Source organism: Monodon monoceros, unplaced genomic scaffold (assembly GCF_005190385.1).
Source record: "Monodon monoceros isolate NGI ecotype Baffin Bay Population unplaced genomic scaffold, NGI_Narwhal_1 Super_Scaffold_5, whole genome shotgun sequence".
In the NCBI taxonomy this organism is placed as follows: Eukaryota; Metazoa; Chordata; class Mammalia; order Artiodactyla; family Monodontidae; genus Monodon; species Monodon monoceros.
In genome coordinates this window covers 48,002,356-48,020,529 of record NW_021703782.1, presented here as the reverse complement: position 1 = coordinate 48,020,529, position 18,174 = coordinate 48,002,356, and the positions used below count along the sequence as shown (strand labels likewise).

The 18,174-nt window shown below is 41.9% G+C and overlaps 1 protein-coding gene across 3 annotated transcripts in view; it reads right to left on the bottom strand.

The window, feature by feature from the left end:
• BNC2 (basonuclin 2) overlaps positions 1–18,174 on the bottom strand; it is a 419,458-nt gene that overhangs the window by 117,742 nt on the left and 283,542 nt on the right. For all 3 annotated transcript variants that reach the window (XM_029202981.1, XM_029202982.1, XM_029202984.1), the window contains one exon: positions 8,732–8,967. In XM_029202981.1, coding sequence (XP_029058814.1) covers positions 8,732–8,967 — 236 coding nt within the window. The remainder of the gene's footprint in view (positions 1–8,731; positions 8,968–18,174) is intronic.

The following is an 18,174-nucleotide window of genomic DNA, read 5'->3' as shown; positions in this document are numbered from 1 at the left end:
AGTATTTGAAATGTAGGTCACTCCAAAGAAACAGATGGTAGGCTAGGGTTGGGTCTTGAGAGCCTTCCAATGATTTTTGCTATAGTCATGATAGAGCTCATTTCCTGAGCAAGCCCCTCTCATTCTCCACTTGCCCCTTCTGTCAAATTGGGGGAAACATTAGAAAAGAACACAGTAGCTCAAATAAAATATATGGACACGTAGAAGAATCACAAAGCTTTGTTGCTTTAGGAACTTAAGGGTTTTGGTGAGTGGGGAATTGGGAAGTCGCTCAGCTTAAGGAATTAACATTTACTGAGCAATACTATGAATTTAACCAATTACTTCTCTTTATCCTCAAAACCCTATTATGTAGGTATCATCAGGAAAATGAGGCGCATAGAAATTACTGACTTTTTGCAAGGCTAGAGAGCTAACCGGTGGTAGAACTGAGGTCTAGACCCAAAGCTCAGGAACTTTCGACTTTAGATTCAACAAGGAGCATAAAAGAGTGTTGCTCCGGAGATCATATGGTTTAATCAATGCCATCACAGAGAACATCCATTTCAAGTAAATCGGAACTGGTTCTTGCCAATGGCAAATGGCCAGTGAGCTCTGGGCTCATTTCTGCTCCTTCTAGGCAATACAAAAACCCTCCCTCCATCTCCCACAGACATAAATCCTATTCCAGTAGTCACTGAATTCCATGCTAGAATTTGGTGGGCTATGCATTTCTACTTTGCAAGGGTAAAAGGAGGAATATTTTTATTTTAGCTCTGAGCACAAAACATCAAGCTACGTCCTTGGATATAAGGTGTTTATTTTCATTGCTGTTCAAATTGTTAGCGCTTTGGCAAGGGATTCAAAAATTCCTGTATTCCATTTCCAGCTCTGACCCTGCCTGAGGCCTTCAGCTACGATAATAAGTCTCTGAAACTCTCTCTCTAATAGGGAGGTTAGGAGGATTGCTGGGATACCATCTATACAATAGTCCAAGCGGTTGGGAAAACAGGCACTGTAAATACAGTACACTGTCCTGAACCATCTACTTTTGTATATCCCTGCCAAAGACAGGGGGATCTTGATCCCCCTGTGATCCTTCTTGCCTGCAAGATTCACATATGTTGAAATGATACAAAGACCCCTTATACCATGGTGGTGATAATCCGATCTTTAGCTGGAGTCAAATAATCCCACTCTATGCCAATGCTATGGGTCATCTGTACATTCTTATAGTTTTGAGCTTAACTCCCACAATTTGTTAACAGATGCTTTTTCCTTGTAAGTGAAGGCTTCCTGAGAGATCTTCTCTTGTGTACTCAGCACATAGTAATTAATCAACAAAACTGGTTATTTAAAGGACTACCTAAATGAATTTATACCTAGGTCCATTTTTCTTTCTGCTCCAGAAATTTCCTCAAAATCTGTGAGGTCAGATAATAGCCATAAAAAAAGGGTGACTATTTTAAGTAAGTTTTACTTTACGCAATGGGGTGAAAGCCCAGAAACTCTAATCATTTAAATAAATCTATCAAGTACTCATTCATTCTTTGCCAGGTGCTTGGAAGGGTATTGAAAGAGTTGATGAAACAGAGAAGTGCAATGGTAATAAAATGATAGTCATATATGGAGTTAAGCCATTACTCAAAAAAAAGCACACATGCACACACCACGTAGTAATGGTTAATTTCCAGAAGAGTGCTGTGGGCTACTTACTGCACTAAGGACTTCATACATATCATCTGAATAGCCTTTATGATGAAGACACCTACCTTAGGTGACAGAGCTATCAAAAGGTAAAACCAAGATTTATACCCACGTCTGTTCCACTCCAAAGTCCAAAATCTTTGTCATGATACTCTCCCGTCTCTTATTTGTAAAATCAAGCATGTACTATGTACATATGTACATGCAAGTTTGTGTATATGTATGTATATGCATAGGTATGTATGTATTATTTATTTACAATTCAATAGTAGCTACCTTTTTACCAGACTGGCTGGTAAGACACTCTGTCCTAAGAGGCATGGTGAAATATAAAATATCCAGGGTTTAAGGCTGCATTATGCACACAGTTCTAAAATGGCCAGGTTGGCAACAGTTTCGAGCAGCCTCTCTCATCGTCTTTTTCATCATCATGTTAACAGTTAACATTTACTGGATACTTAGCAAGCGGCACGACTAAATGCCTTATGTGCATCATCTTATTTTATCTTCACCATAAACCCATGAGGTAGTCAATATCCCTGCTTTACAGGTGAGGGAGCCTAGCCTGAGGTGGATAAAGACATGAGTCTATTTCACACACTTAGTAAGACCTGCAGCCAGAACTTAGTAAGAACCTGCCTTAAGTACACTAATATTCTGCCCTAAGCTTTCCTGGCCCGTTTAAAAAGAAGGCAGAATGCTGGCTATTCCACCACACATGAGAGGGGCACTGACCTGCGGGCATCCTGCAGGGGCAGAGGCACAGCTGGGAGCGACTGTTCAGTGGGACTAGTGTCCTAGCTCCCTTCAATCACATGGCCCTAATCAGACGTAAGCTCTCATTAGCGACACGTGGAAAAGTGACCCACTCTACTTTCAGGCCTGGTCCATGAAAACCTCCCACACCACCCCTCCACCCACCTTCTCTTGGGACTGCCACCGGGATGAGGAAGCTGAGGTCCCAGAGAAGGGCAGAGCCATAAAACGGCAGAGGCTCTAAACTACTACTCCTCAAATCGCCTCTGGGAGGGAAGTGTTCACCAGCCAGGAACGTCGGCTGGTCTCGCTGAGGAGGAGGAAGAAATTCCTATTGTGCTAGGCCACTAGTATTTCAGGGTTTACTTACTAAAACGACTAACATTTATCCCATTAACTAATCGCTAAAATGTGCTTCCTATCTTTTCCTAGGCATTGGACATGTGCAGAGAAACATGTTTGGCCCCTGATACTGCCCCGCTGTTAACTGGTCGGACCTAGCTCTATGCATAGATGTAAGTGAAAAGTACCAACTGGAATTGGAGTTTACAACTTCATGACTTCATCCACGTTATTTCATCATTTTGCCATTCAAAAGCAAGAGAGATATAAAGGATTATCTCAATTTTAGAGATGAAGGAACCATGGGTAAGAATGGCACATTTTTCCATATTCACATAAATAATCAGTGGCAATACTGAGGCTTGAGCCTGATCTTCTTACTCAACAGCCAGGGCCCCCTTACTATCCAACTTGATATCCTTTTATGGACCGAGAAAAGAGCTACTTCGCCTCTGCTCCACTCCCTGCACATGATATAGTCGCAATCTTACTAATTAGCTATAAAACCTTTGCTTTTTTACACTCAATTACAAAAGGCATGTATCCCTGAAAAGGTAAGTCAAAGATGAGCATTTATAATGAAGCATAATTAAGTATTAGATCTAGAGGAAAAGTCTGCGTCGTGGAAATCAGAGAACAAAGGGAACCTGAAACAAGGTGGAGTATCAGGAAATAGGCAAGAAAAGGGACGCAAAAGAGGAACCAATTTCACCTAATTTTGCCATTAAGCACTTCTCAGGTCTTCTCTGTTTCCCAAATCACACCACTTTGATGCCACAAGACTCTCACATATCACATTCTGGAAATACAGCTTGGTAGTCTTAAAAAACAAAGCCAGAAACCACCCAAACACTGCCCATTGAGTCAGAGACCCACGTTGGAATCAGATTTCAAAATTTCCTCCCTCCAATATTTAGTAAGCACTATTACATGCCAGGCTGGGTGCTGGGAGGTGGGTTACAGTGACAAACAAGAGGTAAGGGGTTCTCATCCTCAGGAAGCTTACAGTACACCCACTGTGCCAGTCTGCAGCCTCTGTGATCATGGAAAAGTTACTTGACCTCTCTGAGCTTCAACAACTACAAATGTTAATTCACTGGCAATATCTACAAGAGGGTGGTATAAGAAAGAGGATTCAAAGAGCGAAACATATGTGAACTTGCTCCGCAAAGGGCTGTTTAAATCCAAGTGTTTGCTTAATATTGATGTTTCCTACCACATGGATACCACAAAACACTTATTCTACACAGACCACTAGCTAGGGGGGGTGTGTGGGAGCTTCTGCCTCTCTTTTTACTGCCCTCAGTGGCCCAGCTGCTATTACAGCCTTTGGTCCCCAGGACACCTGAAGAAAGACTAAGGGCCCTTGGACCAACTGAAGTCATTAGGTATTCCATGGGTTCCATGGTGAAATGTCAAGCTACATCAAGTGAAGCAGGTTTCTTTACCCATTCATTTAACAAGTACTTATTGAGTACCCTGCCTCTGTGGCATTCCTGAGTGAGGAAGCCAGGAAAAAAACATTTTAACAGTTGACTTGACTGATTTTAAATTGTATTGGAGCTTGAGGGATACAGAATCCTGAGGTAGAGCCACATGAGAAGAGACCTACATGGGTTAAGCTGGACTGAAAAGGTCTCCATGAAAAAGTGGGCGGACACCTAAAGGACAAGGCATTGCCCATGCAGAGAGACGAGTAGGGGAGTCCAGGAAGAAGAATCCACACATGCAAGCGCCCTAAGTTGAAGAAGAGTTGAGTGTGTTCAGGAATGGAAGACTTCTGATGAGCTTCACAGGAAGAGGCTATGAAGAGGGTAAGGTTGGTGGAAGCTACTTATCTATTCTCAGAAACCAACTTCTCAGAGCCTTTATTATGCTAATGTTATCACTAGGCTCTAAGGAAAGGATCCAGAGTGTAGGTCCGCCTAATGCTCACGTCGGATCTCCAGAAGACAAATGCACCCAGGCTACTCTGGGAAATGTTCTTCTAGAGTGTTGATTGTTCTATTAGTCCTGATTGTTTCAAGGCACAGGTGACTTGAAATGTGCATCACTGCTCGTCCTCTCACCAGGCTGCTGACACCTCAGCTAATTATTCAGAGTGTCTGATAAGGTTCCCTGAATTCTGGCAGGACTCATTTGCAAAGGAGGAGATTGCCACAGACGGACTGGCGTATGAACCCAGGCAAGTCAGTTACACGTTCAAACTGCAAAGAGACTGTGTGAACACTTGATTTTTAAATGATTAAATTCAACAATGATAATCACCCATATTCTTATATCCTAGGCCAAAGACAAGGAAAATGGGGAAAGAACAGGACACTGCTTTTATTCACTGTGAATAAACGTACTGTGAGATGTGGACTTGAAATACGAACAACTCTTCAGCAGCAGAAAAAAATATCTCATGTTCCGTTACAGTTTGCTTTTTAGGATCAAATTGCCTATTTCCTCCTTTTTTCTGTTTTGTGAGAAAATGCCTAAAATTTACTTCACTTTTCTGGTACTTTCTGAACGAACACTTTAATTGGTACACAGGAGAATACTGGGTTCTTCACCTTTAAGATACTACCTGGATTCTTAAGTCACTGTAGTGCAAGTCTTAGCCAGCTGGTTAGCTTATGAATCACACAGATAATCATATAAGTGAAAAGCAATTTTTACAGAAACAGTACAGGACCCTTGGAAAATATTGCTAGCCCCAAATAAATCTGTGCCCCCACAATCATCTCCCTTTCTCTTTTAATAACCTCTTCAAACACGCCTGCAAAGGATAGGTTTGAACGGCCAGCTCTTCTTTCCCCCCAAATCCAAAAATTCAAAATCAGATCAGACACTGCTATTCTTCCACATTCGAAACTATTTCTGAAACCAGAAGTGGCTGTGTTTATACGTCAGGGATGTAGGTTTGGGCCCAGAGAGAGTTAAATTAATATCCTGGCTTCGCCAGTTCAACTTACTGTACATCTTCATTTGCCCAGTAACACAATCTATAGCCAGCTGCTAACCAAGTCAATATGTGGTAAGACTAACAGCCACCCTAACTTGCCTTGATAATTATTCTCCTCTGACATAATATTCAATATACTGTTGTTGAGAGCAATAATGCTAAAATTGATGCCTTGAGGGCTACAAGACAATTGAGTTTTAGCCAGATAAAATGACTTGTACACTAATCGTGCATTATAGGGTTCCACAACCTTTGGACGCACATTTTATAGTCTACCTGCTCAAAAATGTTACATATAATTATATTCAAAGTCATCTGAGCATACCATATATAATTTTAAAAGTACTGGCCAATAATCAAATAACATTGCTTTAGAGAAAAAAAGGTTTATTTCTATAGTCTAGCTCTTGCTTATTGTTTTTTAATGAAATGAGCATCTTCTCACTACATAAATAACAGTATTGTGTCCTTCAACCTCTTGCTTTTTTCCTAAACCAAGAATTGTTTTCACAAGAAACAAGTAGATGATAAATGCTGAATGACAAAAAGCATCATTTAAATAAAATCCATATGACATCAGTACTACCAATAAAACAAGACAGAAACGAAACCCAGTGTTCCTCGAATATAAAAATCATCTATGATTTTCTCAAAATGCCAATTTCAGACCCTGAGTGGAGAAAACAGATTATATTAAATTTGAGACTCTCAGAATCTCTAAGACATTAATGAAAATTAATTATAATTTTCGCAATTAAGTAATTATCACAATAAGTGACAGTGTTCTTTATTAGGCAGTATTTCACCCCAAAATAAGAGACTATTAGTTTGTGGTTTTGTTGAATTTTCCTCTGAAATTTAATTTCTCTTGTAATTCTGTATCTTTAAATCCTAGGCCCTCACACAAAACTAAATATGGAGTACATTTTCTACGCCTGTCTTAACAGTTACGTGGAAATGCTGAGAAAAAAATGAACACCTAAGTAATAATTTCAAGTAAAACAAAGAACAGGCACCGTTCAAGGCAGAACATCAGGACCACAGCACAGAACAACGAGCAGGTTCTGTATTTACTGCCGTCAAAATGCTACGGGACACTGGGTGGTTCCGATGGCAATTAATCACAGTCATGCTCGTATCTCTGTGTTTCAACAGTAAGAGATCAAGTGTATGGTCCAGCTATCTCAGGCAAAAATAGACACGTGGACCTGAAATACAGCACTGGCGACAGGACGAAGCATTGCACTGGAGGCAGTAAAGATGTGACGAGGTCGGGGCATGTGCTACCCTACAGTTGATAAAGGAAGGAGTGCTCAGCCAAGCTGACAGTGCCATTCAGAAAGCTGCAAGAGGTTTGTCCCTTCCTGCAGGGTAGAACCCACCCCAAATGGACATTAATAATCATCTTTGGAAACAACTGTAGAAAGACGTGGCACTGCGTGTGTCTCCAGATTGGCCTAAGCGGGGATTGTGGAACTGGTTCCATGCTTTGTTCTTCCTGGCCCCTTCCTCCTGGACCCTGCACCGCCTCAGGACCCCCTGATCACCCAGGACTTAACTTTCCACTCACCCCACTGAAACGTCCCCAACCTGGGGCAAATGAGAGAATGCTTGTGAAAGCCTTAAATAAACTGAAAACGTAATATATAATTATTCCTGTTATCAGCACCATCTCATCTTCTGAGGGCCAAATGCCCTGTGCCTTCCAAGTTGACGTCTCACTACGACATGATTCTACGCTAACTAAAGCAGTCTCGGGAGCAGGCGGGTGATCCTACCTTCCCCCTTTCTCTACTTCCACTCAGCATCCCTCATCCGCTCGCCCTGGCTAACACCCGGTGGTACCACACAGGAGAACGACAGGAGCGTGTGTGTGTCCACGCCAGGTTAAAGCCAGGGCGAGACTCAAGGCCCTCTCCCCCACTCATCACATACCAAGCTGGCAGCCTCACACACAACACAGGGTGGTTCGGGCCATCAACAAGGCTGGCAGAACCAAAACCAATTTTTTTTTTTGAATGGGTCAATTCTCCTGGTATTATCCCCCAAAAGAAATTTCAAAACATCACTTCAGATTCTACCTTCTCCAACTGGGATCTCCTTTGGCAGGAGGGAGTATTTCTTCATCGTCCACTGTAGTCTTTTTGGATCCTGGGGTCTCCCAACATGCTGCTTTCAAACATTTACCCTTCAAGGGTCGTGGGAAGACAGATGGCCATAAAAACATTTCAGAGGCAAAGTACACAATGCAAAACGACTCATGACATACGGCAAAAAATGATGGAAAAGGCGAGGCGGCTGGGGGCATGGGGAGTGGAGGCTGCAGGCCCTTCGGAAAAGTCTCAAGACTCTTACCAGACCGGAAGTGCCCCTGACACACAGAAGGGGCTCAAGCTGGAGGAACGGGTGCTGTGAAGGCCAAATCTACAACCAGGTTTGCATGTTTTGGAATGTGAGGGTTTACTGATTACAAAAGCAGGGAGTTTACAGAGTTGTTCCTTTGACTTGGATGAAGAAGCAATAAATGGTTAGGGTACAGAGAAGAGACAACCAAGAAAATACCAAACCTACCAAGTAAGCGTGAGAACCAGCCCTACGAAACCCAGATGAAGTGCAATTTCAGATTTTCGCACACCCATCACCCTCCTCCGTACCCTCCCTTTTAGTAGGGCTTCGATAAGGCCTGTTGGGGAAGCCAGGAGGCCCGCGTTGTAGAGAGAGGGAGTTGAATTCAAAAGAATGCAAACAGAGCAACCCTAGGCAACAGACCACTATTTCCTTTCTAACGTTCACCACTGAGGCCGGATGCCGGCCCGCTGGCCCACAGCTCCTTTCTTCCAATTCCCTGAGCAGCCTGCCAAAAGGACCACGTTAACCAGAATGGGGTGTGCATGCCCGGGCCTGTGAGGGGCAGGAAGGAGGGCAGGTTTGCCGAGGGCTCCTACCCCAGCCCTTCTCCAGCTGGCCCCCGACACCGGCTTGACGTCCTCCCCCTACCTGCAGGATGTACCCCCGGACGTAGTCACGCAGGGTCCAGCCCAGGCCGTGCAGGATGTGCAGCACCTCCTCCTGCTTCAGGACGCTGAAGAGACGGTCCAGCAGGATCTTGAGCCTCACAGGCACCGCCTGCGTCCCGTAGAGCATCAGACTGCTGATGTCAAACACCACGTTGGACTGCACGATCTCCACTTGGGTGGGGTGGTAGAGGTGCTGCGTGCTGAGCTTATCCAAGGCTGCGGTGGTCCCGCCAGAGGTCCAGGGGCAGGTGGGAATAAAGAGATAAAAAGGAGAGGGCAGAGACAAAGAAAGGAGAAACGAGTTACCGGAAGTTACAGGGGGCTCCATGTCTAATAGCTGGATCATAATCACAGATGTCTCAGCAGGACTGTGCAATGTAAATAGTGCTCTTCCCACCTCCTCCCGGTTTTGTTTGTTTGTTTTTTTGGATTCCGTGTGTTTATAAATTGCAGACGACAGCAAATACAAAATACATTTGGCTTTCAGGAAGAGAGCCACTGAGGAGGTTTCTAAATGACTGTGGCTGGCGCTAAAAACCTGACTAATTAATTTGCTAATTGAACTATGGCTCAACCCAAGTTACCGCGGTATTCCCCTCCCTGCACCAAAAGAAGGAACACGCACAAAACTGCCAACTCGGCCACAAGAGCGGGCTCAACCAACATCGTTTTTCTGAGTAAGATTCACCCCTTATGATACCTGGATGGTTTGAAGAGGAAAAGAAAGGTGTTCTTTAGACTTACAGGGGAAAAAGGACTAACTCAGAGGGAATAAGGAAAGCTGACCTCTGGGTCGGGGGACTAGTCATTTACCTAAAAGCTGAATTAGCTAAGGGGAATTATCCCAAAACTTAATTCTCCTAAATTCCCCTCTTGCTGTTTACCTGTTAGTTCAATGTTCTCTAAAAGTTATTCAGGAGAAACAAACAAGAAAAGGAATTCAAGTCATAATTAGGTATTTTATTAACAGCTCTGACAAGGGCTCAGCATGAGATGAAACTGGAAAAAAAAATGACTACAATCAAAGTACAAGAATTTCTCTGTATTTCAGCTGCGTCATTTCAGCACAGAAAACTGGGGATGACCATTCTCAGAGTAAATATTTTTAGTGGAACTAATATTTCAACAATTAGGCTTTTTTCTCCTCAAATCTAAGAAATCACATCTCTTCTCCCTAGCTCTGAAAGCCAAGATAAAGCCATACATTCTCATCCCCATCCTTATCTGAGTTACCCGGAACCCTATTGCAGATAATGTGATGACATTTTTCCTCAGTTTCTCTAAAGTGACCCATTAAGATAGTGCTGTCTCACCTACAGGGCTCAAAGAGATGCTGAAAAGATGAATGAGATAACGAATGAGAGGTGCTTTGAACTCCTGAAGAGAACACAAAAGCATTAGCTCAACTATCAGAATTGTACACATGACCTTCTGAAGATTAAAAGAGAGAAACACGTGAGCCTGAAAGATGGTCATCTAATCTCATGAGTCTGGCAAATGGGTATCAGACAACAACCACCAGGCTCAAATCCTAACTCTACCTGCAAGCACCCAAGGTTTCTCCCCAACAGCACAGGCTACCGTATGTGTACACTCTGAGCAGCTCCTCTTTTAATACACCGGTATTTCTGCATATTAATGTGTGTATTTAAAAGTGCACGCGCGCACACACTCACACTTTTTAGTATTTCAAGTGTATTTTTTTAGGGCTCCTCCTCCACTCTCGTTTCCTCCTGACTTGTGGTCACTGGAGAGTTCATGTACTCTTGATAAATTGCCTTCTTACATCCACAGTGTAAAGGCCCTTATCATTTACCCGCTGGCTTCATTCAACACATTTACTCCCAGGAATACTTTGTCAAAGAGTTCGCGTTTCCTCATACTTCACTTCTTGAAGCTGATTTGTCTGATCTTTCCTATTCTAGTGGTTAAGTCAACTTTGAATAAATAGCTTTAAAAATTAATTTAACGTTTGGGAAAGATAAGGGATTCACCAGCGCAGGGATTGAAGTCTTCTCTCGCTCCACAGGGCATTTAGACAGCAAAAATGCAGGAAAGAGGTATTATTATCCCTGTTTTTCTTCAAGTACAGCTTAACTACTCAGCCTTCTGATGAGTCGCTGCTGTGCTTACAGAAATCCAGCACGCAGGTCAAGGGAAATCTCCTCTTCCGTTTCCCTTTATCAACCTTCCTGGCCCATATCAAGCACTTCTTCACAAAATTATACCGCTGTGAGCACAACAAATATGAAACTGGGAGGGATGAGTAGAGGGGAAATAAAATGACACCAAACCTGATTTTTGTCCATGTGTTCGGCACCTTGTATCTATGCATTAAGTATATGCAGGTGTGTGCACCAGTGTGTCCTAGGGCCAGGCGGAAAGCTGTCACCCCTCTCCCTCTCACTCCTTAAAAAGGGCTGGAAGTTTTAGAAGATGAAGAGGACTAAACTGTTGAGGGCACAGAAACAAAGAGAAGTTGTTCAGAGAATTGAAAGAGCACAGGTGGAACAGGTAAAAGCAAAAGTATTTCCCTATATATGCTTTTGAGACCGTCAGAAAGTGAGAGTATTAAAAGGACATTACTGATTCTTTAGCATGCCACATGTCAAGAAGTAGGAAGACACATAAATAAATAGGCCACATAAATATACAGTGGAGGTTAACAACTTTTTCTGTAAAGGTTCGGACTGTAAACATTTTAGGTTTATGGGCCATGCTCCGTGTTTCACAGCTACTCACCTCTGCTACTATAGAGGGAAAACAGAGCAGACTTAAATTAAACTAATGGGCATGTCTATGTTCCAATAAAACTTTATTTACACAAATAGCTACATTTTGGGCTCTGATATGGAAAATGAAGGGGCGGGCCAAATAGTTAAAGAAAGTCAATAGTTGATAAGGAAAAAGTCCCACGGGTGTGATTTAAGCAGCAGTTACCTAGGAGATGAGCCACAGAGGAAGGCTTGAAAAATTAAACTGCTCAGCTTGCAGATGTCAACTGCAAATTTCAGCATAAACATATCATCAAAGATTATGCTCGGTCAAATTTCTTGAATGAATCAAATTTTCTGCTTTATAACTGCTGGACTGTACTGCGTCACCAAGTTGACACCAGCTTTGGGAGGGGACGTCTCCTTGGTCGGCAAAGGGTTAAGTAACAATTTTTAAACTGTCACAATAACAGTAAACTGAGAACTGGACTTCTGCCTAATGTCATGCTCTTCCTATGTCTGACTGGGGGATTCAAGTCTGGATCTCAGGTGGGTTAGTAATATGAGTTGGGCCAATGGGAACGAAGGAAAGGTAGGGCAAGAACTTGTTCAGCAGGATGGAGTGGGAAAATGATGGTCATCTACCTTTATGAGCTACGGACCTAACCATCTGCTAAAATTGTCCTATTTCAATGGTATTGCCAAAATTCCACTTTCAAATGAAATCTTAGCCAGAAATTGGGTATAAAAATATATGAAAGTGAAGCTACTCTTAATAAAGCTCGAGTGAGCATGAATTTGACAACTTCCCACCACGCGTTACCCTCTTCTTCCCTTCCTCCTGTTTAAGCATCTCAGTGGGACCCCTAGAGTTCCCAGAAGCACAATTTGAAAAGCACTTGTCTGTACAATAATATGATATCAATTGTTTCGCCTGCCGTGCCTCCCCTTCATTCTGGGAACAGAAACTGGATTTCCCTTCAGGGAACCCCTTTTCTCCTACACTCAGTACCATTTATTTCATAGAACAGAATATTCCTGAAGCCAGGCCTGGAAAACCAGTACCTCCCAGTTCCTTGGCCAAGACAACCAGTTTAAGAATGGGCAAGTGGGGCTCCCCTGGTGGCGCAGTGGTTGAGAGTCCGCCTGCCGATGCAGGGGACACGGGTTCGTGCCCCGGTCCGGGAAGATCCCATATGCCGCGGAGTGGCTGGGCCCGTGAGCCATAGCCGCTGAGCAAGCGCGTCCGGAGCCTGTGCTCCGCAACGGGAGAGGCCACTACAGTGAGAGGCCCACGTACCGCAAAAAAAAAAAAAAAAAAAAAAAAAAAGCAGAAAAGAATGGGCAAGTGACCTAAGTCTGAAGAGTGATATTGAATCCAGGCTTTCAGTTAGAAATACTAGGGAGTTCTTCCCTCTTCTTGAAATTTGTAGCTGGCAAACATGCTTGGGAATGAGAGTCACATGGAGGACAGTTGAGCCACAGGATGGTCTGAGAAAGACTAAGGACTGACAATGTTGTTTGATCCAGAAGATACAGAGATGGCAGTGCCTGAGGGTTCGACCCTCCCAGAATTTTCAGTTACACGAGTCAACAAAAGCTCTCTCTCCCCTTCTCTCTCTCTATGTCTGCTTGAGGTAGGATTCTGTAATTTGTATCTAAAAGAGCCTTAACTAAGACAAGTACCTTTTTGGGGTGTCCTTCCAGCTAGATAACATGTATTTCAAAGGAGCTGTCAGTGGTCCAACAAGGTATGTTAGTTCCAGGCCAAATGCAATTCACAATTTCTCCAGTGACTGGAATGAGGGTATCCTGAACAATTCATATCTCATACAAATTTGCAAAGGGTGATGGATGCCATCAACAACATTAATAAATAAAAATTATTGTTGTACGGGGAAGGGGAATAAAGGAAATGACCATTTAAGTACTAACTAAATGTTAGGCATCATTCTAAAGGGTTACAATAATCTCGTTTAATCCTTTAAAAAAACTTAAAACACAAGGTATTACTATTACTGCCTATTTGGAGATCACAGATTCCGTGAGGGTCAGTAACTGGCCTAAGGTCACTTAATTATTTCTCCCAAGAACTTCTTTTTCTACCACACGTTCAGATAAACAGTCAATAAGCAACTCTGGAAACGTGCAAGTCTTCATCATGTTGGAAGTCTCTAACTCCCAACAATCTGGGCTTCCTGCCCGTCACTCTGCTGAAGCAAGCATTTCAAAGGTCACCAACACCTGCCTTACTACAAAATCCCATCGCTTTTCTCTTCATTCTTCTCCATGATCTCGCCATAGCAGCTGACCTGATTGAACACCATTCCTCCTAAAATGCTCTTCTCCTTCATTCATGCATACATGCGTTTATTCACTGGCACTTAACAACTTATCACCAAGGCAGGTACCGCATGCAGATGCAAAAGTCATCTTTGCTGTAAAAGAGATGTGATAAAGTACTGTAGGACACAGAAGAGAGGGCCACTCTGCCGGGAAGGAATACTCTTATAAGTCATCAGCAAGCGAGAAAGGAGGACGACAGTCCAGGTAGACGGAACTAAGGCAGGGGTTCTCAAACATTATGTGTCTCAAAATCAGATGAAGGGCTTGTTAAAACACAGGTCAGATGGCTGGGCCACCTTCCCCTGGAGTTTCTGATTCACTGGGTCAGGGGTGGGGGCCAAGAACTGGCATTTCTAACAAGTCTCCACAAGACACTGATGCTGCTGGCCAGGGACAATGCTTTGAGAACCACTGCACTAATGAGGTGTGTGTCAGAGAACTGAATATCCAAAGAATGTGTCTGGCTTGCAGCAAAAGAGTTGAAGATAAATACAGAAAAGTCAGATGGGCAGTCTGTAAGAAACCTTAACACTGCAGGCCAAAACCTGTGGAAAGGTTATAATATAATTTTATTTCTGGTTAATAGGATATAGAAAATATTAAACATTTTATAAGATGAAAATGACTTATAATTTTAGATGTAAAACTCTGACGAGAGTCCAGAAGTTTATTTAAAGCAATAGGTGTCAGCTGGGGACACATGGCCACAGAGCCACAATCCCTAAGGAAGAAGGGTCGAGAGGGAGATGGTCATGGTTCGGGTGAAAAATTACCACAGGTGATGCTGACATACACGCCTACAATACATGCCACTGAAAACCACGGAGATGAGTTAGAGGGCAGGATAACTTACGAGTTAAGTGAACAGGGTAGAAAATGTTTGCAATACTCCACTGGGAGATGCCCTGACTCAGTGGACTTCAAATGATGATCTGCCTAAACCTGGGGTATGCACGGGCCTTTCAGAGATACGCAGACATGGGGACTCAATTTCCAGATCCTGTAATCCCATATTTACTCTTTCCTAAAACTGATCCCCCTGAGAACAGGCCCGCCTGTTCATGCAGATTATCCATCCCCAATCCTCCTGTGAAAACTATACCCTTCTTTCCTTTACCAAATAAAGGCATAACTCTGACTTGACTTATACAGCGCACTGGCGCAGGGTGTAAAGCTCTCCTGGGGGTCAAAATAGTGGCCAGTTTGAATCGCTTTATGAAGCCTTGTTTAAGGATTAATAAAAACACCAAGAACCTGGAAAAGGGCCCTCTTCCCCTGATCATGCATATACAAGTAAAGGGTAGCTAGAACCTGATATTCGGGTCTATGCTGGAGCATTCAGAATTCAGACATTATGTAAAATGGGCAACAGTCATGCACTCACCTCTTGCATTCCTATTTAATAAGGTATCACTTTTTAGGAAGTATCCTGTGAGCGCAAAGCAAAAGTGTCTAATGCTGAAAATGGCTTTTCCCTCCATTCTTTTCAATTATTCCTGACACTCATCCCCAGGAGGTGTCATCACCTGGGACAAAAAGCCCCCGAGCACATGTGATGCCCACTCTTTTAAATTCAGTTTGAATATTTTCCCAGACCTATGAAATTTGGAAGATGCACTGAATAAAACCTGTGGATAGGAATTTTACAGAAATTCAGAAACAATGTTTATCATTTAATAAGGTAGTTACTACCCATTTAATCAAATACTATCAAAATATTTGTTATGATTAATCATTTTCATCTTATAAAGTTTTGAATATGTCTACATCCTGTTAACAGAAATAAAATTAAATTATGACCTAAATGCCAAAGCACTTAATTTTTAGCAGTATATAACTTCTTTCATTAAACACATTAAAAGTTTGACCATGTTTTTATAAAATATGGCTCTTATCTACTTTGTTCCTAAAGTCCAACACCAGATTGTGATACACAAATCATTATTAAAGTAATACCCTGACTTTTAACATACTCCTCATTTCATAAAAATCTTAAGTTATACATCATAGTGCATCATTACTAATTAAGTAATGTGAAATAGCATTTCTATTGTACACTTATTAATTTTATTAGCTCCACATTTTATTCTAGACTGTTTTAGCAAACTATCCTATGACTTGCAGTTCATAATTTATTATTTACAACTTTTCTCAAAATGCATATTAATACATTCATTTGTATTGAAATGTGAGTTCATTTCTTTTCCCAATGATAATTCAGCCTGATTTGGCCATGAGCACTGGTGGAAATTTTCATCAATTAAGAAAGCTAAATATGCAGTAATAAAAGTTATCACCTTAAAAAAAAGATATATTGCAGAAGTCATCTGAATAACTAACACAGTATTTTAATTTTCTCGGTCCTTTTGGTGTATACAAGAATAAATGATATGCCGCTAAGTGAAAGACTAACAGCTAAGTTTATAAATTGGCATTTGCTATGTCTTGTTAATGTCTTTCTCCAGAAATTGAGAAAGTAAATGACTCTAACAACATCTGGGTAATAAGGTGGATGAAACAAAGAGAAACTAACTGATCACTGTGTAATTGTTGGCACATAATCTGAAATGATTTCTAAGAACCGAATGACAATGTGATAAAGTTCCTAGTCCCACGTATTCATGTGAACAGGTGTCTGAGCGCTTAGATCTGCAAAAATGGGGAAGGAACCGACAGTGTACCTTTCCTCTTTCTTACAATAAGTACTATTCATTTATTGATACATGAACTAATCTAGGAAGAAAAAAATTTATTGCCCTATCCATTTTATTGACAGATGCATTTCTGACAAGAATCTACTTTATGTTTAATAAATTATGAAAATATGTAATATTTATATTGCTTTGATCTTATTCTTCTTGATCAAAATTAAACAATAAAATTTCCATTTATGGATATATTATCTTATTTTCTTAATTTTCCTTGCAGACATGAATGATAAAAGACTTTGCAGTGAACATATGATTTCATTTGTGGTAATGTTATTTGGGGACAGTGAACTGGAAACAAGAGTTAAGAGAAAAAATAATGACTTAGAACAATGATGTGAAGTTCCCAGTGTTTCAAGAGTGCTTGTTATCCTCCAGATTAAGGACAGAGTTTCTAGGGCTAGACTCCAAGGGTTCAAATGCTAGCTCTGCCACCAACTTGCTGCATGACCTTGGCAAGTGGCTTAGCATATGAAAATGTTAGGATGGAACTTTGTTTTCAAAATTCTTTTGGGGGCAGGCAAGACAATAGCATGAAGACCACTACCTTAGTACAAGGAGAAAGAAAAGGAGAACAAAGAATCAAGACCAAGCTAACAAGTACGGGGAAGAAAACAGATGCCTGGAGTGAAGATGAGTCAGGGTTACAGGATGACTGAGATTTTCAGGTTTGGAGGATTTGGACGGGAAATCAACTGAGATGCAGGGGACCCATCAGGATTCCAGAGGAGCTGCCTCTCCAGCTGCCCACCTGTGATCATCTGCCTCTAGGAATCCAACTACACCTATACTACACCGGCCATCCCTAACCTGTAAGTTGAGTTCTACCCAAACTCTGTGCCCTCAACTCCAAACATGTACTTGTGACCCCTACTGCTGTGAAAGGTAAACCCAAGAAACTAGGCCAAAATGCCTGAAATCAAATCTTTTTTGTTGTGATTTTTTTTGACTGAATATCTCATAGATGCTCATTGAAAAAATATAAATTTGAGAAAAAGAAAAACGAACGGAAGACAGTCATACATAATCCCACCAACCAAAGGCACTATTGTCTACATGTTGATGTAGCTGCATCTACTTTTCTTCAGTCCATAATTTTATGTAGTTAAGGGTCACACACTAGTTACAAATTTCTATCTTGTTGTTGTTTTTCTCACTGAACTTTATATAGCATGAACACTCAAAATTATCTCTGACTACCTAGTCCCCGTAAATGTCTCCACTGCAGTTCCCCTGGATCTAACCCTCCTCTCTGGCCTAACTTCTACCACTTCAGTAGAGGCTTTTAGACCCTCCTAAGTCCACTACTGCAAGCGACTCCTGGCTGGTCTGGTGTGGTGTGGTCTGCCTCTGCTCTCTCTGGTGTAATACAGAAAGAACAGAGTCAGTTCTCAAGTCAGTATTCTCAAAAGGCTGCTTAGAATATGTCTCTTTTCTGCTCAAAAGTTTCCAGTAATGCTCCAGCCCTACCCTCCCAGCCCCCAAATTCTTAACCTGGGTCAGAAGACCTTGGAAAGACTGATTTACTACTTTCCAGCCTAATAACCCTCTAACATGGCTCTCTGTTCCAACAAAAGTGAGCTGCCCACTGCCTTTCTAACAAAACTAGTGAGGAAAGCAGACTTTAAAAAAATACACATTAACACACAGTATTA